At 49.8% G+C, this 22,292-nt stretch overlaps 2 protein-coding genes across 3 annotated transcripts; both read left to right on the top strand.

Annotated features, from left to right (window-relative positions):
* The first annotated feature begins 1,102 nt into the window (after nt 1–1,102).
* Nucleotides 1,103–16,686, top strand: ANKRD39 (ankyrin repeat domain 39). 2 transcript variants are annotated; one of them, XR_004287728.1, is made up of 5 exons: nt 1,103–1,252; nt 7,162–7,265; nt 7,674–7,877; nt 12,569–12,780; nt 16,579–16,686. XR_004287728.1 is itself a non-coding variant. In XM_032351971.1 (4 exons), the coding sequence occupies exons 1-4, from the start codon at nt 1,153–1,155 to the stop codon at nt 12,710–12,712; spliced, it is 552 nt and encodes a 183-aa protein (XP_032207862.1). In that variant the 5' UTR covers nt 1,103–1,152; the 3' UTR covers nt 12,713–12,962. The 2 variants fall into 2 exon arrangements, 1 of the variants encoding a protein (XP_032207862.1); XM_032351971.1 differs by lacking the exon at nt 16,579–16,686 and having other exon boundaries at nt 12,569–12,962.
* On the top strand, nt 15,184–20,579 carry ANKRD23 (ankyrin repeat domain 23). The gene is made up of 9 exons (XM_032351970.1): nt 15,184–15,281; nt 16,579–16,725; nt 16,911–17,039; nt 17,833–17,958; nt 18,228–18,326; nt 18,413–18,511; nt 18,605–18,703; nt 18,834–18,932; nt 19,018–20,579. Exons 1-9 carry the CDS (start codon nt 15,255–15,257, stop codon nt 19,111–19,113), a joined length of 921 nt encoding a protein of 306 aa, XP_032207861.1. The 5' UTR covers nt 15,184–15,254; the 3' UTR covers nt 19,114–20,579.
* Nucleotides 20,580–22,292: the final 1,713 nt, after the last annotated feature.

The raw sequence follows: 22,292 nt of genomic DNA, 5'->3' as shown, positions 1-22,292 counted from the left end.
TTGGCTTCTGGTCAGAGGGAGAAGTTAGGGCATTGGGACAAGGCGGGAGAGGAGGGGCCTGGCTTCCCAGAACTATGGGGAGAGGGAAGTGGGAGTGAGGGGCTAAAGGAGGGGGACTTCCTAGAAAGAGCTTAAGGTTGTATGGACTAGCTTATGTGAGGATGGGGCTCCCAATTAGCCTAGGGGAGGAAAGGTAGTTACTTCCAGAAGACTTTCAGCCTTCTTCCTACCCTCCAGGAATTTAGTCTTGAATGCTCCGGCTATATGGAACATGGAACTTTCCCTGCCGCCCCCCCACGTGTGCACCAAGCCACTAACCTATGCAAGGAATGGGTACAGGGAGGGTCCAGATACTTGTAAGGAAGGGAAAACCTACCCTGGATTCTGTAATTCGTGCCCACAGCTGGAGGCAGTCGTGAAATGGACTTCCTTCATTTGACTGGTCTGGAGAGCCTGCAGTGGCTGAAAGGGGCTGCTGCCCTGTGTCCTTAGCTTTAGGAAAGGGCTGTGATGGCCGACTTCTGGGTATGCTAAGCTTTCAGCTTGGTCATTAACCTCAGCCCCCAGGATGTTTTGATATATGAAGATCGATACAGTAAACTCCGCTCCCACTGGGGCTGGGTGGTTTGGCACAACCTAAGGCTCTGTTCTTGCCCTTAGGGCGTATGTGCTCCTAGTGGCAAAGGTGGTGGCCACCTGCCTCCCACGGGTTTTCAGGAAATGGTCAGGAGGCGCGAGAGCAGGGAAGGGGAAGCGAGGTCACTGGGCCTGGGGTGGTGCCGAGAAATGGGGCGGACCTTGGGGCGCGCCCGGCGACTCCCCGCCCTAGGAAAACCAGGCGGTCCGCCTGCAGTCCAGATCTGGTGATCCGGCGCAGCACCCTCGGCACTCCGCTTAGCCTAGGGCGCCCTCGCGCGGCGGTCTCGGAGCACCGTGCAGCACCACAAGCCCCGCCCCGCCGCCTCGATTGGTTCCCGAACCAAAGCTCCCGGGGGTTGGCCTCCGTGGACTGGCGCCGCCGCCGTGCGGACTGATCCCGGGCCCTGGCTCTAGAGCTGCCGCGTCGGCCCCGCCCTCCCCACCCCCTACCCCGGCCACGCCGCGGCCGCGCGTGCGCACAACAGCCGGGGCGGAGCCAGCTGCGGGGTCAACATGGCGGCGCCGCATCCTTGTGCGGACGGCCCGTGCTGCTCCTGGCCGGGTGCAGCGTCCGGCGTGCAGCAGACGCTGGACGAGATGGACTTCGACAGGGGTGAGACTCCCGGCTCTCTCCAGGTCGCTGGACAAGGAGATGGGAGAGAAGCGGGGCCCTGAGAGCCGCAGTGGGCGTGATGGGCGTGTGGGCGGACGGTGGGCTCACAGCCCCCGCATCACTGAGACCCCGCCAGGGACCTGGCACGAGCCCGGCCACTAGAAACTTGGTCTCGGGTCTAGGTTGGGAAGCCGAGAGCCTGGTTTCAGTAACTTTTCCAAGTGGTGGGGCGGGGCCCGGCCCCTCAGCTGGTGCGCCCCGGGGAGGCTCGGGCCCGCGCGGGCGGTTGGGCGTGGGTGTGGGGGGGTGTATGGAGGGAGTGTCAGAAAGCAGAATTTGCAGCCGGGGTACTGCAGCCACCCCGAGGGCATGGAGCTTCAGAGGGGGTGCTGCGCTGCCAAGGGAACTAACGTGCTGACCGATGTGAGCCGTGATGTGGCAGGCCATGTATGCTTTAGATATGGCCGAACTGGCCCTCCACGCCGGTGGTGATATCTCTTAGCTTTGGGGCCCGAAGAGGTAACTCCTTTACCCCACACTCTAAGAAGATTATATCGCCTATAAGGAAAAGAGTAGAGCTGAAAAACAAGTCCGCTCTTCCTCGGAGGCTGTGTACCGTGTGTCAGTGCAGAGGCAGCTTATGCAGTAATAACATTTTCATCAGCCCTGGGTGGATGCTACGGTTTTGTTTTTTTTTTTTTAAGATTTTAGTTATTTTTATTTGACAGAGAGAGATCACAAGTAGGCAGAGAGGCAGAGAGAGAGGAGGAAGCAGGCTCCCCGCTGAGCAGAGAGCCCCACGCGAGGCTTGATCCCAGGACCCTGGGATCACGACCCGAGCGAAGGCAGAGGCTTTAACCCACTGAGCCACCCAGGCGCCCCGATGCTACGGTTTTATATGCGTTCTGATCTAACTGACTCTTAAGGGGCTCGTGCGCCAGTTCACCTCCCTCCGCGTCGCCAAGCTCTGGGCTCCTGAAGCAGTTTGCTCCTGGGCCTTCCTCCTCCCACTGCTGCCCTCCTCCAAAGTTTTCTGCTTCACACAGAAGCCAGAGTAACCTTTTGAAGATATTAAATCAGATTATTTCATTGTTTTCAGAATAAGTTCAGATTCCCTTCACGGCTCACACAACTGTGTGATGTTCTTGCTGCCTATTCTACTTCTCTGCCCCCAGTTTATTTCTCAGTCTTTTCTTTCCCCACTCACTATGCTTCGGCCACACTGGGCTTATTTTGGTTTCTGAGATATGCAGGATCTCTCTCACTTAAAGCCATGGCACTTGCTGTCCCAGCTCCTTGGAATGAACTTCCTGCAGCATTAGGCTAGCTAATGCTTTTCCTTCTGGTCTTGGTTTAAATGTCACCTCCTCGGAGAGAGGGACCCTGGACACCGAATTATGGTAGTTCTCAACTTAGGGGTTGGGCAACAACACCCCATTCTAGTAGTTCTCAGTTGGGTGGGGAGGGTGCAGTTCTGACCCTTAAGGGTCTTTGGCAATGACTAGAAACAATTTCAGGTGTTAAAACTGGGAGGGTGCTACGATCATATAGTAGATAGAGGCCAGGGATGCTGATCTGCAGCCTACAATGCATGGGACAGTTCCTTGTAACAAAGAATTAACTGGCCTGGGCTGTCAGTTTTGCATCTGTTGAGAAAGAAACCTTGCCCTGTTCAAAGTAGGGCCCCTTCCTCTCCAGGTTTCTGTATCACCTTGCTTTCATCAAAGCAGTTTTTATAACTGCTACTTTTGTTTGCTTACTCATTATTTATTTCCCACACGAGGGAAAGATCCTTATCACGTGGGCTTTTTTTTTTTTTTTTTTCCTTCTTCATATCTTGTCTCTGGGTTCATTTTCCCTTTCCCTAAAATATATCGTTTGAAAGTTTTTTCAGTGAGTATGATTCTCCATCTCTCTCTCTCTCTCTCTCTCTCTCTCTTTCTCTTTCAACTGGTAGCTTACTTAGTCAGGTATAAAATTCTAGACTGACAATGTATTTCCCCCCCACTCAGACCTTTGGAAATGTTATTTATCTTCTTTATCTTCTACTGCTGTTAAGAATTTCGCTGGGAGCACTCAGTTGGAAGAGTGAGTGATTCTTGATCTCAGAGTCATTGTGGAGATTAGTAAAAAAGTAAACTTAAAAAAATCCTGATAATCTGATTATAATTCTTCAGTGACTGGGGCACCTGGGTGGCTCAGTGGGTTAAAGCCTCTGCCTTTGGCACAGGTCATGATCCCGGTGTCATGGGATTGAGCCCCACATCGGGCTCTCTGCTCATTGGGGAGCCTGCTTCCTCCTCTCCGCCTGCCTCTCTGCCTACTTGTGATCTCTATCTGTCAAATAAATAAAGTTTTTAAAATTTTTAAAAATAATAATTCTTCAGTGACTAATGAGCTTTTCTTTTTGGTAACTCAGATGTTCTCTCAATGCTTGATGTTTGGTCATTTTACCATAGTAGATAGTTTGTTTAATTCTCCTTGGGATTTAATGTGGTTTTCATCTGAGAACCCATGGTTGTCTTCACTTGAGAATAATTCTCAGATGTTATCTCAAGACATTTCCTCTCTCCCGTTCTGTCCAATTTCTCTCTTTTCTGTTGTTTGAAACTCTTGTTAAACATATGTTGGTACATTCTGTCTTTCATGTTTCCTTACCTCTCTTTAATATTTTTCTCTTTACCATTCTGCATTCTTGGTGATTTCCAAGTCACTCATTCCCTCCCGGGTGGGTCTGCAGTACTGCCCAACCATCTGTTATTGTTTTATTTCAGTGATTCTATTCTTTTAATTTACTGACTTTATTTTTATTTTTTTTACAGATTTTATTTATTTATTTGACACAGAGAGATCACAAGTAGGCAGAGAGGCAGGCAGAGAGAGAGATTAGGAGGAAGCAGGCTCCCAACTGAGCAGAGAGCCTGATGCGGGGCTCGATCCCAGGACACTGAGATCATGACCTGAGCCAAAGTCATAGGCTTAACCCACTGAGCCACCCAGGTGCCCCTAATTTACTGACTTTAAAAGTAATCTCTACACCCAGCCTGGGGCTCAAACTCATGACCCGGAGATCAAGGGTCACATGCTCTGCTGGCTGAGCCAGCCAGGCGCCCCTGCTTTTATTTTAGATCTCCCTGTCCTTTTTTTCCCTCCCTCATGTTCTGTTGATTTGTGGATTGTATTCCTTTTTCTTTGTGAACACATTAAAAATTGTGGGCGCCTGGGTGGCTCAGTGGGTTAAGCCGCTGCCGCCTTCGGCTCAGGTCATGATCTCAGGGTCCTGGGATCAAGGCCCGCATCGGGCTCTCTGCTCAGCGGGGAGCCTGCTTCCCTCTCTCTCTCTCTGCTTGCCTCTCCATCTACTTGTGATTTCTCTCTGTCAAATAAATAAATAAAATCTTTAAAAAAAAAATTGTTTTGAAGTCTTTTAGATTGTGCTCTTATGGCTCATTTTGAAGTATGCATTTTTCCATTTGTTGTATTTGCTGGCTATCTCATGTGGCGGTGGATTACTTCTTGTTTTGCAGCTTTTAATTTTTGAGCTGGTGGGGTTGCAGGGGGTGTCTTCTCTTGTTAGAGATTATCTGCAACAGAGCCACACCTGTGTTGGCCTGTGGAGGTATCCTCATAGACATTTTTTGTTTTTTTTTTTTTAAAGATATTTATTTATTTATTAGAGATAGAGAGAGAGCGCTCACAAGTAGGCAGAGAGGCAGGCAGAAAGGGAGGAAGGGAAGAAGGGAAGCAGGCTCCCTGCTGAGCAGGAGCCCAGGATCATGACCTGAGCCTAAGGCAGAGGCTTGAACCCACTGAGCCACCCAGGTGCCCCCATAGGACATTTTAAAAAAATTGCTTCTGTGCAGTTCGTATAGCATCCACTTGACCTATTTTTATGACAGAGCCTTAGCTTGTGGGTCTTGCTCCCTAAGGCTGTGAACAGATATAAGTCTCCTTGTACAGTGATGTATGTCAACTCTTTCTCCATAAACCTGGAAAAAATACGCAGTTAATAAAATTTACATGACGGGAAAAATGCAAAAACAAATAAATATAAATATATATCCCACATCTCCAAGTTGAGTAGGTCATGGTATCTGATTTTTTAGGTTTCTTCTGCCTTTGCTGTCTTCTCACACCTATTGAAATGGTGCCTTTCTTGGGGCGCCTGGGTGGCTCAGTGGATTAAGCCGCTGCCTTCGGCTCAGGTCATGATCTCAGGGTCCTGGGATCAAGTCCCACATCGGGCTCTGCTCAGCAGGGAGCCTGCTTCCTCCTCTCTCTCTGCCTGCCTCTCTGCCTACTTGTGATCTCTCTCTGTAAAATAAATAATAAATAAAAAATCTTTAAAAAAAAAAAAAAAAAAAAAAAAAAAGAAATGGTGCCTTTCTCATTTCCTTTAAGTTTCTCTTCAGATGTCATCAGAGATGCCATCCCTGACCACTGCTTGTATCCCTTCTCTGTTTTATTTTTCTTCATAGCACTTAGCACCACCTGACTTATTTCATTTTTTTTTCTTTATCTGTTTACTTAGTTAGAAAGTAAACTCCAGGGCACCGGGGTGGCTCAGTGGGTTAAAGCCTCTGCCTTCACCTCAGGTCATGATCCCAGGGTCCTGGGATCGAGCCCCGCATTGGGCTCTCTGCTCAGCAGGGAGCCTGCTTCCTCCTATCTCTGCTTGCCTCTCTGCCTACGTGTGATCTTTGTTTGTCAAATAAATAAAATCTTTAGAACAAAAAAAGAGAGAAAAAGAAAGTAACGTCCAGGGTGCCTGGGTGGCTCAATTGATTAAGCCACTGCCTTTGGCTCAGGTCATAATCCTGGAGTCCGGGGATGGAGTCCCGCATCAGGCTCCCTGCTCCATGGGGAGTCTGCTTCTCCCTCTGACCTTCCCACCCCTCATGCTCTATCTCGCTCTCTCTCTCAAATAAATAAATTAATTTAAAAAAAAAAGAAGAAAGTAACCAAAGTAACCTCCATGAGACCAGAATTTTGGGGGCAGCCCTGGGAATTGGGGACCTTTAATTCTTGGCGGACCCCTAATTCCAAGAACAGTGCCAGATACATGATAAGTATGCAGTAAATACTTGCTGAGTGAGTAAAGTGCCTGGGCCTGGCAGCTCGCTTTCTGCTGCTATTCAGAACAGGAAAGTAGAAATTTTTCCAGGCCCCGTTCATGCGTGAGGTGGTACTTCTGCCTCCCAGCTTTGTGTACAGAACTTTGTTGTGTCTCTTCCTGGCCATGCACGTGACCTGCAGCCTTTGCTCCAGACCCTGCCTAGTTGTTCAAGCCAAAGCCTCTAAGGTGTGTGTCCATTTACACAGACTTCCAGGATTCTGCAGGTGGACACCCTGCTCACCACTTTGGCTATGGTTTTCACCTTCTTCTGGCAACTGGCAGTGTCCTTTTCTTGCTTTTGAGTTTGCTTCTATATTCAGACATTTTAAACATTACTTTATTTAATATTTATGTGTTTAAAATGGGAAGAAGGGATTTATGTCTGCACAACCATACTGTCCTGATTCGACAAAGCTCCTGTCTGTCTTGTTCACAACTGTAGCACCAGCTGCTCGGACAGTCCATAGCACAGAGATCTCAGTTAAATTTTTTTAAGATTTTATTTTTTTATTGATGGATGGATGGATGGGAGGGGCGGAGGGAGAGAGAGAATCTCAAGCTGAGTGCTGAACCTGACTCTAGGCTCGATCCCAGGACCCTAAGATTGTACTTCAACCCAAACCAAGAGTCAGGAGCTCAACTAATTGAGCCACCCAGGTGCCCTTCAGTTAATATTTGTTGAATGAATAAATCCCCATTGTATAGATGAGAAAATAGAGGTGATGAGGTAAAGGAAGCACTGAAAGTCTCTAGTCACTTGGCATTATTCAGCACTTCAGTTGTCTTTCCACAGGAATCTGGTCGGCAGCCCTGAATGGAGACCTAGGCCGAGTCAAATATTTCATCCAGAAGGCAACAGACCCTAGCCAGCCCGACTCGGCTGGCTACACTGCTCTGGTGAGTTGGGGAGGGAAACCCGTACTCGGGATACCTGCTCCCCGTGCGGAAGGGGTCATGTTGCCTTTAGTTTGCCCTTTCTTCTCTCCCAGCAGGTTTTCAGTTTTAAGCACTTGTGTGAACCTTGTTCTTGGTTTGTTTGTTTCTTCCTTATGTATTAAGTGCTTTATATCCTTTATTTAATTTCATTTACCTAACAATCCTTTGAGGTAGGAATGATTATTATCCCCATTTTCCTGTTGAAGAAACTGATGCTAGAAATGAAGAAGCTTGGCTAGGTCCCATGGCGAACGGAGGTAGCCCCTGAGGTCATTGACATCCTTTTGCTCCAGAGCCCATGCTCTCACCTGCCCACCGCCCTTGTCTGCCTGGGCTCTGCCATCTGACCTTGGTCTCTCTTCCCTGCAGCACTATGCCAGCCGCAACGGGCACTATGCTGTATGCCAGTTCCTGCTGGAAAGCGGGGCTAAGTGTAATGCCCAAACCCATGGGGGCGCCACAGCTCTGCACCGGGCCAGCTACTGTGGGCACACCGAAATCGCACGGCTCCTGCTGTCTCATGGGTCCAACCCTAGGTTAGTGGATGACGATGGCATGACAAGTCTGCATAAGGTATGCTGCCCTCCCCAACTTCACGAACTTGGTTGTTGTCATTATAAACATAATAACATGTTTACTGTAGAGAACATGGGGAAAGCAGAAAAGCACTTGTGATGTCATTGCTTACCAGTCATCACCTGAGGGTTAATGTGTAACAGGCCAGCATTTCCCCTGTGCATGTAAATTCAAATTACATGTACAGCATCATTTTTTTCTTTGCTTTCATAATCTGTCATGAATGCTCTTCCATGAAGTTAGTTTTCTGAAGCTCACACCTACTCACGCCTACCCCTGCAGCCCACTTTCCGTATGGTAGCCAGGGTGATCACTTTTAACTTTCTTCTGACCGGAAATTCCTACACGTTGTGAGGAGTTTGAGGATACAAAACAGTGCAGCATGAAAACATTTCCCTCCCATCCTGATCCATGGTACCTCAGTCTTCCAAGACACCCTGCTCAAGGCAGGTTATTGCTTATATATTTTAGAGAAGTGGTTTATGCATATTTTTGGCATATATCTGTAAATGCATTCTTTTGTGAATTTTAAGAAAAAATTTAAGTAGTTGACTGCATGATGTACCAGAAGAACCTGTGGCAGACGCTTTTTGCAGTCCACTGAAAATTTGTGCCCACTCTGTCCTTTTAGAGACCTGGCTCTCAGACAGTGCTCTATAATCACACGCTACATTCTACTCCCTCTAGCATCTCACACGGCCAGTTCTCAGCCACTAGAAGACAAGACACACCAGTGAGCTTTTTTCCAGGAGGAGAGCGATTAGGAGCCAGTGTTCCTACCCCACACATTCTCCTTGGTCACCTCAGGCAGGACAGACACCTAAAGGTTGGCAGATCCCTGGCAATCAACTTGGACTCCAGAAACACGTTAGCACAGAAAGGTTGCTTGCTCAGAGACAGCAGCCTTGAAATGTTACCCCCACAAAGATAGAGTTCTTATTTTTATTTATTTTGTACTTCTGACTATTGAATAATACATACTATTTTTTTTTTTTTTAAGTATGATGGGAATAGGGCTAACACTTTGGTAGAAACACTAGTAGAGATATTTAAGAAATATAGGAAGACTGGGTGGCTCAGTCGGTTAAGCATCTGCCTCACGCAGGGTCCAGGATGTCAGGGTCCTGGAATTGAGCCCCACGTCAGACTCCCTACTCAGCAGGAAGCCTGCTTCTCCCTCTGCCTCTGTTCCCCCTGCTTGTGCGCTCGCTCGCTCACTCTCTCTCCCCCATTCCCTCTGACCCAAAAAAAAAAAAAAATTTTTTTTTTTTTTTCCCAACAGGTTTTGTTTTGGTTTTTATATGTCATGATGCCTCTTATGTGAGGCACAGGCACACCTCAGAGATAGGCCGACCACCATAATAAAGCAAGTTGGAGGAGTTTTTTGTTTCCCAGTGCACATAAAAGTTTTATTTATCCTATACTGTAGTCTATTTAGTGTACACTAGCATTATGTTAAAAAAAATCATTGTTGTATGTACCTTTTTGAAAATACTTTCTTGCTAAAAAATGCTAACCATCATCAGAACTTACAGCAAGTTGTAATCTTTTAACTGGTAGAGGGCCTTAGCTCGATGGGGATACCTTCATAGGGTATCAGGGAGGTCAGGGTAGTAGTTGCTGAAGGTTTAAGAAATTGCTGGGGCACACTGATTCTTACATTAAGATAGCAATGAACTTTGCCACATTGATTGACTCTTCCTTTCTACTTGAGAGCTGAAAGGCCATTGTTGGGTTATTAATTGACTTACTTTCAATGTCGAGTTTCTGGGAATAGGGAGCCTCTGGGAATAGGGAGCCACGAGGAAGAGAGAAAGACTGGGGAACAGGTGCCAGAGCAGCAGTCAGGACACAAGTTTATAAATGAAGTTCGCTGTCTAATATGGGTGCAGCTCCTAGCATCCCAAGATAATTACAGTAGTAGCATCAGTGACCACAGATGACAGATATAATGATGATGATGAAAAAGTTTGAAATAGTTAAGGAGTTAATGAAAATGTGTCCAGATATGAAGTGAGCAAACGCTGTTGGGAAAATGGCACCTACAGACCTGCCTGGTGTGGGGTCGCCACAAACCTTCAGTGTGTGAAAACACAGTGTCTGCACAATGCATGAAAGCAGAGGGCAATAAAATGGGGTGTGCCTGTGTGGAAAATAGTCCTGACACAGGAGCAGAGTGGGACGGTGGTGGCTGGGGCGGTCTGGAGGTGCTGTTGAGCTGGCGCATTGTCCCTGAGGTAAGTAGATGAAGCGCAGCAGATGACACTGCATCTGTGGGTGACCGCGCTGGGTGGTTTGTTAGGAAGGGCGCCAGCCCGGCTGGATCAGTCAGTAGAGTATGGGGCTTGTGATCTCAGGGTTATAAGTTCAAGCCCACATTGAGTGTGGAAGGTGGGGGGGTGGCTATCATTAAACAAAAAGAACAATTACCAAAAAATTTTAAGTAGGTTGATTGATTTGTTAAGAGGTCAGATTTCATCTGAAGTGTTCTTATCACAGTAAGAAGTTGGGTGGGAGGGTATTTCAAGGACCAAATTAATTTTTAGGAAGCCAGATGTGACTATTTCACAGACCGAGGATTTGCAGATATATTGCACTTGTGTGCATTCATGGGAAGATGTCAGCGTTTCCCTCCTCCAGTTTCCTTCTTTCTTTCTTTCTTTCTTTTTTTTTTTTTAAGTTAAGCCATCTCTGTGTCCAGCGTGAGGCTCAGACTCACCACTCCGAGATCAGGACTTCATGTTCTTCCAACTGAACAGCCACATGTCCCTATCTTCATCCCCTTGTCTTTTATCCTCAGGCCAGTTTCTTGACCCATCACGGTGACACTCCAGAGCCTTACATGTCACACTGTCTCTGTCCAGATGCCTCTCCCCTCCTAGTTTTCACCTGGCTTGTTGCTGTCCTTTCTGGATCTCAAGCTTCTGTATCACACCCGCAGAGGGCCTCCCTGTTCTCAGGCATGGGTGGCTTCCCCAACGGCGCAAAAGCACCCTGCACTTGACTTCTTAGAGCTTTTCTCTCTCTTGAGATTCTGTATGAGCTCTTTCTTCCGAGAGATAGCGAAGACTTGATCTTGTTCACTGTGGTGGCTCCAGCTCTCAGCACAGGTGCCCAGTGAATATTCGCTGAGTGAACAACTAGATGTCATTTTATTTTCTTTTAAGATCCTTGCTAGCTGAAGAGGCAGATTGCTGCTTTCTCAATGGTCCACACTGGTGTTGCTGGGGTGGTATAAGTCCCCTGGAGGGTGTGTACCAGCAGGACACTGCGCACCTGATGCTGGCAGGTCTTACAACCTGAGGCCTTCTTGCAGTCTCCAGCCCTTTCGTTCAGGGGATGCAGATGTGGGAGGAGTTACGAATTCTTTCTTTTTTAAAAAAATAAGCTACTTTGGAACGTTGGTATCTTTTATTGTACAAAATTCTTTGGACTGCATCTTGCGTCTCCCCAGAATGCACCCCAGAACTGCTCACAACATACCACTGCCTGAATTGAGGCGACAAAACTGGGAACCTTATGTCTGTACTCATTAAGAGGACTGGCTAAATATCTGGATTCAAATTTGAGGTGGTATTTGCTACTAATACTAATTTTGACACCTCTCAGAAACCCCCGTGGTGCATCAGTCTGACTGTTGAGAGGGAATAGAGTGGTGTAACACAGTTGTTAAGAGTCGAGACGTGGCAGTCAGACAGACCTGGTTTAGGATCCCCAGGCTGCCACACAAGCTCTGTGACGTTGGCCAAGTCACTTACCGTGTATGAACTTCAGTTTCTTCATCTGTAAAATGGGAATGATGGTAGTTCCTACCTCTGATGGTTATTATGGAAGTTATATAAGCTAATCTATGTAAATCACCTTAATCTTTTCTGGAGAAGGTAGGTTAAAAATTGACATCCAAGTTGGGATAGTGTATTTCAAAGGAAGAGGAGAAAGCCAAGTACCTGAACCCATTTTTCTGTGCTCATCTGCACACTCCTGGAGAGCAGAGGCTGTGTCTGGTATATCTTGTGCCTACGGTGCCCAGCTAATAGAGGACTGAACATTTATAAAAGATATTTAGAGATCCAAGTTTCTATATTTGTTTTTGTTTGTTTAAAGATTTTATTTTTAAGTAATCTCTGCACCCAGCATGGGGCTCAAACTCACAATCCCAAGACCAAGAGTCACATGCTCCATCAACTGAGCTGGCCAGGCGCCTGTCTATAGTTATTTTTAATGTGCAAACCTGGACAGAGAAGAATGGCTGCGGAGCAGAGAACACAAGAAAGAAAAACTCAAGCTAACTGCCAGGAAAAGCACTAGATAATTCCACCAATCTTTATGCAAGTTGTTAGACTTTGGTAGGAATTAGGGGAAATCTATTTATTTTTTATTTTTTTAATATTTTATTTATTTAGTATTTTATTATTTTGAGAGAGAGAACACAAGCAGGGGGAGAGGCGGAGGGAGAAGGAGACTCCCCGTCAAGCCAGGACCTGGAGATCATGACCCGAGCCGAAGGCAGACACTCAGCCATCTGAGCCACCCTGGTGCCCCGGAATTAGGGGAAATCTACTTAGATAGCCAGCGTCTTCCATTTCCACAAGACCTGTTTTTAGGACCAAGAGATTCCCCGAAGTGGAGCAAGAAAGGGCAGGGCCCAGTGGGATTATGGCTTTTGAATCTGGCATCTTTCTCCACAGGCTGCTGAGAAGGGTCATATGGACATTTGCTCCCTGCTCTTGGAACACAGCCCAACCCTGAAGGCTGTCCGGGATCGGAAGGCGCGCCTAGCATGTGACCTGCTGCCCTGCGACAGTGACCTGTGGGACCTGCTGGCCACCTGAGCCGCCACCTTTCTCTCTTGGGCTGCCATTCAAGAGGACCCAGACTAGCACTCCTACCCCCTGTCTTGGTGTGCATCCGTGCTGCAGGGTGGGACGTTGAGGCCCGAAGAGCCCCATTCTGGCCGCTGTGGGAGCAAGGGAATAGTTGTGGGGCTGCAGGTGCTTAAGCCTGGACAGATGATCATACTCTAAATTAGCTCATGTAGAAACATCTATCTGTTTGGAAAAATAAAACTGTATCCTTACCTCATCCCATGCACAAAAATAAACTTCAAGTAGATTAAAGACCTAAATATAAAAACAGAACTATCTAAGTATTAGAAGAAACTGGGGGACATCCGACAAAAGCTGCTTTCTAGCTGAGTGCCCTTGGCATAGGTCACTTTGCCCATCTGCCCCTGGTTCCTCATCTGTGGTGAGGATGGTTGTAACAGGGACTGCCCCAGAGGCCTTGTGGAGGTTAGATGAGCAAGTAGATAGGGGGCCCCAGACTATGTCAGAGCACCCAATTTTACTTTCTTCGATTTTAACAACCTGATAGAATGAGTGCTTTTGCTTTGTTGTGCGTTGCTAGTGGCCACCTACCTTCTCTGAACTTTCTGTCCATACATGTGGCCTGTTTAAAGATTTTCTTCTTTTTATTGATTCATAGGGATTATATATTCTGGATATTAATATTTATATATGTGTATATGAATATATTTTTTTGTGTGTGTGTGTATATATATATATATATATATATGTTTTTCTTTCTTACCATCACTTTGTTGGTGTCTCTTCATGGAAATTGGTACACCCACCACAGACAGGAGTTTGGCAATTTCTCTTAAAATTTAGGTGAGTAGGGCCAATAATTTGATTTCTCTGTAGTTACCTAGAGAAATGTCCACATGTACAAAGATAGTTATTTACAGAGACATCTATGGAGTTGTGCATTAGAGCATGTGCTGTAATGTAAGGAAGAAAGGAGGTAAGCTAAGTGCTCCCAGCTAGGGAAATGATCAAATTCTGGTACAGGAGTCATTGGAGTACTGTGTAGACTAACGCGGAAAGGGTCCTGAGTTGCAGTCACAGTATGATGCCTCTTAAAACAGGTCTATGGAAACCTGCATGTACATGCACACGATTACAGGGAACAAGTCAGGAAGGTGTGTTATGCCGGTACCTGTGGTGGCCCTGGGTCTGCTGTGGTGAGAGGGGTTTGTCAGGAGCCTCTTGAGCTTTATTTGTTACATTTGGGTTTTTTACAAGGAGTGATTTTTTTGTTAAGAATTAATACCAGTCAATTTCCTGTGGAAGAAACTAGTTTTCTGGTAAGAATTTCAGATGAATCCTGTTGGTACAAAATGCCCTTGGCCTTGAATGTTGAAGAAGAGGAGTTGTAGTTGGCAGACTGGGGAGTCCAGAGCTGTCTTTTTTTTCTTATTTACCCTCACTCTAGTCTAGGCAACTTTCCCTCTTCATAACCAACGGTAAGAAAGCATCTTTGACCAAAAACCCCTAACACATAAGGACTGAATTTCTTTTAAAAGCTCTGGATTCCCTAAGTCTCAAAACTTGGATGTATTTACTGAGAAGCCAGCTGTGGGTGGAACCATTCCCAGCCCTTCAGGGCCTGGGCTGTCCTTGACCTGTAGTTCTCTCCCTTCCTCTCCTTCTGGTCATCCCTGGTCATGCAGCTCCCAGGTCTGGAGTCTTACTATCAGGTTTCCTTTCAAAGGTCAGGACAGAATTCAGGGCATAGCTGGGTGAAGGGCATGCTGGGCATCTTAAATGAGGAAGTTTGGTGGCTTGCGACAGCTTGTTTTGTGACTAGATTAACATTCCGTACTTGGACCCAGAGCCAATCTCAGTCCAGCTTCTCTGTGGGATGGCATGTTCCCTGCCCAGGAGAGCAGCGGGAAGGGGACCTGCATGTGTGGGGCATGGAAGGCTTTTCAAGGGGCGGGAGGTGCTGATGACAGGCTGGGCTTGGCGCCTGGCCAGGGTGTAGTTTAATACGCTGGCTCTCGGAGTGGTGCGGGAGAAGCGAGGGGCGCCAGGGGACGGAATTCGGCAGGAGTATGGAGGGCAGCCTTGAAGCTGTCTGGGAGCGGGGAAGCTGCTTGAAGCCTGATTTCCTCCTGTAGGTGCCATGCAGATTCCTCACGCAGAGGTCAGCCTCTTGGCCTTTCCTTCCCAAGGTCTTTCAGAGTCTCAGGCTCTGAGACCTGTGGCAACATGGACGCTCACACTCGACATTTTTCTAGTGGCCCAGGCACCCCCCGGCTACATTTGTTGGTCGAACTGATGAGCAGGTGTAGAGGATAGCACAGGTGCAGGAGAGTGGGTGTCCGAGGGTGCACCTGACTCAGCCCAGGGCGGCTCCTGCCTTCAGCGGGCTGCACGCCCACACTGGTATTTTGGTCCGTGTTACAGAACCACTGAGCTATCTGGCCCAGACACGAGCCCCTAGTTGGCCCTGCCCCCAGGAGACTGCTCTCTATAAAAGGGCTGAGCAGCTCAGCACCTCTCACTGGGGGCATGAAGAGCAGGGGGGACCATGGATATCATCAGCATCCAGCAGTTGGTAAGGACATGCAGCAGGCGGTGGGAGGCAGGTCATGGTCTAGACGTCCCCAGGCCAGCCCAGCAGAATGAGGCAGGCAGGTGGCTGCATCCTGGGGTCAGAGCATAGGGTCAAGAGCGGAAACATGCAGTTGTTTTTTGCTGTGTCCGTCCGGTTCTGTGAGGCAGTGAGAGATGGAAGCAACGGGAAGATACCAGGTGATGGTGTGGACATGACGACCCTCGAGTTGACTCTTGCCCTGGACTGGGCGATGCGGGGGAGGGGGACGGAACAGGAAATCACAGGCTACTTCAGAAGACAGGAGCGTGGCCGCAGGGTGGGTTTAGCTCTGCCGCTGTGATAGCTGTTGCTCTGGAAATGGTCCAGAGGGTCTGGCTACTTTGGTCAGGGAGGAAGAAGGGTGCTCTTGAGTTCCCCGGGAGTGAGAGAAACGGTCACATTGGTGATACTTTGGGGTGTCTGTTTTGGTGATGTGGGGCCCGGGAGTCACACTGGCCTGCAAGCCCCACCATGGTGGGCCAGGGCCTCAGCCAGCCCTGCCTGGTACAGCTGCTCCTGAGAGGCAGGTTGCCAGCATGTACTATAGAGAAGAACGTAGTTTGTTTTCCGTGGCTGGAAGCCCTAGGCTCTGCTATCCTATCATTTCTAGCCTTTTCCCTCTCCTCTAGCGTGCTTGTTCCTCAGTGCCCCCCAGCTCCTGAACCCCTGGTAGGGGCAGGAAGGAAGAACAGATCACTGTATGGCAGGTTCTGCCCCGGTTTCCTCCTCCCAGCCCTTTGAGCAAGGTGCTAGTTTTACCCCATTGACCTGACGAAGAGACAGAGCTTCATGAGCTGAGATTTGAACCCAGGAATTCAGCATTTTACCCAGGAGGCATCTCTGTCCCGCTGAGCTCAGGGTCAGGTGGCAGTATGGCGTGATCTGGTAGGAATGTAAGGACAACAGCCCAGGAGGGAGGCTGAGGTGTCACCTATACTGAGCGTACCTGGACACAAGCCCAGCAGTATAAATAGATGTGGTGTCATGCCCCCGACCCTGTGTCCTGCTGACAGGACAAGGTAGGCTGTAGTTATCCTCCTGGGCCCCAGGCAGCACTACAGTGGGTGAGAGCCAAGAGCCACAGGCATCAGGGGGCATGCCAGCAGAGCGCCAGGAAGCTTTGCAAAGGCTCAGGCCACTCTGACATCCACAGCACTAATCTCTGGGTCAGCTCTTGTCAGGACCCCTGTACTGCACAGCTGTGTTTTCTAAAGCTTCCTCGTTTTTCTGAGTCTTTATCCTTATCCTGCTCCTACAGGTATGTGGAGACAGGGTTGGAAGTAAAGTGTTGGGATGTGGACATGGAGTTCCTGATCCTGGAGGTGGGCCCGGGGCCTGGAGGCCCAGAGCCCAAGAGGCCGTGGCCCGGGAGCAGTGGAAACTGGACGAAGAGAAGAAGAAGAAAGTGAGCAGTGGTGGGGATGGGAGGCGGTGGATGCCGACCCTGGGCGGACAGGCTCTGAGCAGTGAGGACCTCAGGTGGCTGGGTCCTCTTGTAGGTGGGAGAGACAAGGGCCGGACCCACCAGGAGCCTGCCCCCGAGGCTTTGGTGCCCCCGTGGCTGACCGCTGGCCTGCTCTTGTGCCCCAGCTTGAGAGATTTAACAGCTCCAGACTCAATCTGGAGACTCTGACTGACTTGGAAAACTTGGTTCAAAGACGAAGAGAAAAGCGACTGAAACGCAGAGTCCCCCCCAGGGCACCTGAGTCCATGGTTAAGGTGAGTGACAAGTCAGGGCCACATGGAGGGGTCAACACCTGGGGCTTGAGTTTGTGAGGAAATCTGCTTTGTGTCCCCACGGGAGGGCTTGGGGAAGAGTGGATGCTGTCAGGGCCTGCTCAGCTGGAGGCTCCGTTCTGGAGGCCCCACAGCCCTTGTGACTGCTTGCTGGGGACCACACACACACAGTGGCTTAGACAACAGAAATTTATTCTCCCAGTTCTGGAGACTGGAACTCTGAGATCAAAGTGATGGCAGGGTCGGTTCCTTCTGAGGACTGTGGGGGAGAATCTGTCCCCACCAGTCTTCTAGCTTTAGGTGCTTGGTGGCGGGCTTCCGTGTTCTTCAGCTTGTGGGTGCATTGCCCCGATCTCTATTTGAGCTCATATGGCACTGTCACTGTGCATGCTGTGTCCACTTGTCTGCTTTCATTAAGGACACCAGTCATACTGGATTAGGGTTCCCTTTACTCCAGTGTGACTTCATTTTAATTACAGCCATGATGACCTTATTTCCAAATAAGCCCACATTCTGAGGTCCTGGGGTTGGGACTTCAACAAACTGGGGGCGGGGGTGGAGAACGGCAACCCATGATGGGGATAATAGATGCCGCGCCAGTCCGAATCGGCCGGGGGGTGGGGGGTGGTTAAGAATTAATGTTTGTACCAGCCGCAGACCAAATGTAGTCCTCGGCTGGCTCTCAGGAGCTGCTTGGCTCGAGTGGTGATGTGACGGTGCCCCAGAGCCCTGCGGTTTGAGAAAGGGATTTGGTCTTGTCCTCTAACGTACCCAGCCGCAGCCCCAGGTCCAGCCGGAGTCTGTGGACCTGGAGATGTTCCTGAAGGCAGCTGCAGAGAACCAGGAGGCCTTGATTGACAAGTACCTGACAGATGGAGGGGACCCCAATGCCCATGACAAGGTAGTAAGTGGGGGGGAACTCGGACTGCAGTGTCTGAGCTGCAGGGGTGCCACCGTTTGCATGTTCCAGTCTCGGCCTGGGAAACAGCTGGGCTTTCCTGTTCTGCAGCCCTAACCTGCGATGCCTCCTGAGTTGGGAATGGTGGGGCCCTGGGTGCGAGCAGGGAGGGGGCAGATGCGTGTTCGGGGAACATAGCTGGGAATAGGACCCAGGAAGGGTCTGCAGGGGGCAGCCGTGCTCTCTTGCCCATCTCCCATCTCCACCCACAGCTGCACCGCACAGCCTTGCACTGGGCCTGTCTGAAGGGTCACGGCCAGCTGGTGAACAAGCTGCTGGAGGCAGGTGCCGCTGTGGACACTCGAGACTTGGTGAGAAGCAGGGAGGGCCCATCCTTACAGCAGGGGCCCTGTCCCTCACCCTAGCACGCCCGTGCATGGATACTTTGATCTTGTAGCTGGACAGGACACCCGTGTTCTGGGCCTGCCGTGGAGGACACCTGGATGTCCTCAAACAGCTGCTTAACCAGGGAGCCCAGGTCAACGCCCGGGACAAGGTGAGGGGTATGCGGCTGGGGGTTGGCCTCATCCTGGGAAAGAGAGCGCGTGGTCCCTCCACCCCAGGGGTGACACGGATTCTCACCCCCCAGATTTGGAGCACCCCCCTGCACGTGGCCGTGCGCACGCGACACTGTGACTGCCTGGAGCATCTCATTGCGTGTGGCGCCCACATCGATGCCCAGGACAAGGCAGGCGCTTGCTGTTTGGTTTGGGTCTGCTCCACCAGGGGGCCTGAGCTCCGGGGTGCTCCCGTGGACTGCACTGTGCAGGGGGTGAGGGTGGGGGTGTCAGGAGGATGACCCCGCCCTTTTCTGGCAGGAAGGGGACACAGGTCTGCACGAGGCAGTGCGGCTCGGCCACTACAAGGCCATGAAGGTGCTGCTGCTCTATGGAGCCCAGCTGGGTGTGCGGAACGCGGTAGGAGCCTGAACCCGGCCCCTTGGTCTGCAGAGGGTGGGGCCTCTGAAGAAAGGGCTGACTGACCCAGGGTCCTTGTTCCCAGGCTTCAGTGACCCCAGTGGAGCTGGCACGAGACTGGCAGCGGGGCATCCGGGAAGCACTGCAGGCCCATGCGGGCCACCCTCGCACTCGGTCCTAGCCAAGTGCAGCCTCCAGGGTCACTTCTCAGCCACCATTCCACCTCACCCTCCCCTCCCCTCCTCATGCCCTCACTGTGATCCGCACCCCTCTGCCCTCAGGCCAGCAGTGCCCAGCAGGGGACAAGGCTGGCCTCCCTGGTTCTCCACCAGGCTGCGCACAAAACGGCTGAGGCAGGGGACCCCAGAGAAGCGGGACACAGCGCAGGTCCAGTTGAGGAACAGTGCAGGAGAGTGGCAGTCCAGGTTGGAGCAAAACTAGAGTCCTGAGCCTTGAGCTGCCCAGGGTCAGGCACTCGGTGTCCTCCGATCCTCTCTCCACAAGAGCCGGTTTCCCGCCCGGTGGGGCTTCAGGACGAAGCTGCCATCCAGGCCACACAGCTATGGCATGCTTCCGCAGCTGACCAAGGCCCTCCTGGCAGGGTTTCTCAGGGACGCCGTTCCTGTCAGCAGCAACCCTGACAGCAGGTGGAGTGGCTCTAGCCTGCTCTGGCTGTAGGGCTTCTGGAGTTGGGTCTGGCCGTCAGGAGCAGGTGCCCAACAGGGTTAGGCCCCCCTGCAGGCCCCATCTGCTACCAGCCCGGTTGCCTCAGAAGCCCTACAGCTGAGCAGCTAGAGCTCATGTTTGTTTTAGGGAAACCTCGTGCCTATGGTCTGAAGGCCTTGGTCAGCCTGCCTGCTGCCCTCTAGTTGGCCAGCTTACAGCGCTCCTTGTAGAGGTGAAATGCCTGGGAGCTGGGGATTGCTTGTGGCCCACCCAACTCTTGGGGTGGCGGCCCGTAACCCTACTTTGCCTTGGGCATCACCTAGCACTAGAACTTGAGCTCTGGCCTGGACAGCAGTCACACCTGCTTGGCTTCCCCCCACCGCTGGGACAGGACACTGAGGCGCTAGTGGCTCAGCCCCAGAGGGGAAGCAGAGGAGAGCAAGGGGCACACGTGCTTCCCCCCCTCTGCTGAGTGATGGCAGATTTAGGACCCAGACTCACCCCAGTTCTCCTCAAGGTTCCTTCCTTACTGCCTTTTCTGTTTCACTCACACTGGTGTAGACCCATACCGCTGGCAGGGCTGGGTCCCGAAGTGGCAGAAAGTGAATCTTAAGGAACTCTGCCCTAAATGGAGAACCGCAGGCTGAGGGACCGGCTTTAGATGCAAGGTCAGCCTCCTTCCCATATGTAAAGTACCCATATGGACATCCATTTTGCAGCAGTTCCTTCCAGTCTAACACTGGCGGCCTTCTTGGGCCAAGCACAAGGCTATTCTGACTATGTGAAAAAGCGACTACAGCTCCGACCCTGCACAGAACTGTGGTGACAGTTCCCCCGGGTGCTGGAGCCGTAAGAAACAGGTTCAAGTTCCTAGAGAAGACATCGCCCCATCTAGAAGATGGGAACCCTTACATGACAGACAAAAACACCTTTTTATACACTTCAGTATTTTTTGTTCATTAAACTGTTGACTATCCATCACAGCCTAGTTCTCTGTTTGGGGGAGGGGATGGGGGCAGCAGGTCATTAGGCCCAGGGCCTGGTCTTCCTCAGAAGCAAAGCTCAACCTGTGAACCACACTGGCCTGACAGCAAGATAGGCCCGCAAATGCCTAGTGGGGAGTGCAGGCACTTGGCTCTGTGCTCAAGGCATCTCTCCACTCAGTGATGGGCTAGTTCAAAGAGCAGCGGTTCTCAGCCTTGGCTGCTCCTCACAATCACAAGGGAAGGTGTTTAAAGCCCTAATGTGCAAGCTAATTCAGTCAGTCTCTAGGGGTGGGACCCAGGTATAATTATCATGCAGAGGACATACTTAGGAAATCCTTGGGAATGTAAAAGAACACCTAGAATAATGGAATTTGGCAAGATCTCAGGATAGAAGAGAAACCTACAAAGACCTATTTCTATGTATTAGCAATGACTACATGAACACAAAAGAGCACAATACACTTAAAGTGGCCTTTAAAAACACTTAGAAGTAACTCTAACACTTAAGGACTTGTATGTTGAAAACTACAACACACTGATAAATGAAGTCAATGAAGACTTAAATAAATGAGACCTTGTTTGTGGATTGGAAGATGAGATCTAGTAAAGCGGTCTATTCTTTGTCAAATTGATGCACAGGTTTAATGCAGCTCCAACCAAATAACTCAGCAAGATTGTTTTGTAAATTTAGTTAGTAAGATGGTTTAAAAACTCATAGCTAAGGGGTGCCTGGGTAGCTCAGCTCGTTAAGCATCCAACTCTTGAATTTGGCTCAGGTCACGATCTCAGGGTCCTGGGATCAAGCCCCACATCAGGCTCTCTGCTCAGTGGGGAGCCTGCTTCTGCCTTTCCCTCTCCCTCTGCCCCGCCCTGTGCTCTCTCACTCTAACTCAAATAAATAAAATTAAAAAAAATAAAAACTCATAGCTAAAACAATTTTGAAAAATAAAGTGGTAGGAGCCAGTCTACCCAATTTCAAGACTTACTATAAGAGCTCCAGCAATTGGGGCACCTGGGTGGCTCGGTGGGTTAAATGTCTGCCTTTGGATCAGGTCCTGATCCTGGAGTCTGGGGACTGAGCCCCACACTGGGCTCCCTGCTCAGTGGGCAGTCTGCTTCTCCCTCTCCCTCTCTGCTCCTTCCCCTGCTCAGTCACTCTCTCAAATTTTTTTTAAAAGATTATTTATTCGAGAGAGGATATGTGCACAAGCAGGGGAAGGGCAGAAGAAGAGGGAGAAGCAGGCTCCTTGCTGAGCAAGGAGCCCGATGCAGGGCTCCACCCCAGGACCCTGAGATCAAGACCCAAGCTGAAGGCAAATGCCCAACCAACTGAGCCATCCAGGTGGCCTCAAATAAGTAAAATTAAAAAAAAAAAAAAAAAAAAAAAAGCTACAGTAATCAAGACAACGTGATATTGATGGACAGACACAGATCAATGGAACAAAACAGACAACCCAGAAACAGACACAAATATGCCCAACTGATTTTTGACAAAGGTGTCAAATTCAATAGTGGAAAGCCTTTGCAACAAATGGTGCTGGAGCAACCAGATGTCCATAGGCTTAGAAAAAAAAAAAAAGACAAAAAACCTTGACCTAAATCTTATACAAAAATTAAAAAACCCTCAAAAATTAGCACAAAGAGGGACGCCTGGGTGGCTCTGTTGGTTAAGCGGCTGCCTTCGGCTCAGGTCATGATCCCAGCGTCC

This window comes from Mustela erminea, chromosome 7 (genome assembly GCF_009829155.1).
Source record: "Mustela erminea isolate mMusErm1 chromosome 7, mMusErm1.Pri, whole genome shotgun sequence".
In the NCBI taxonomy this organism is placed as follows: Eukaryota; Metazoa; Chordata; class Mammalia; order Carnivora; family Mustelidae; genus Mustela; species Mustela erminea.
This window is presented reverse-complemented; position numbering and strand designations above follow the sequence as displayed.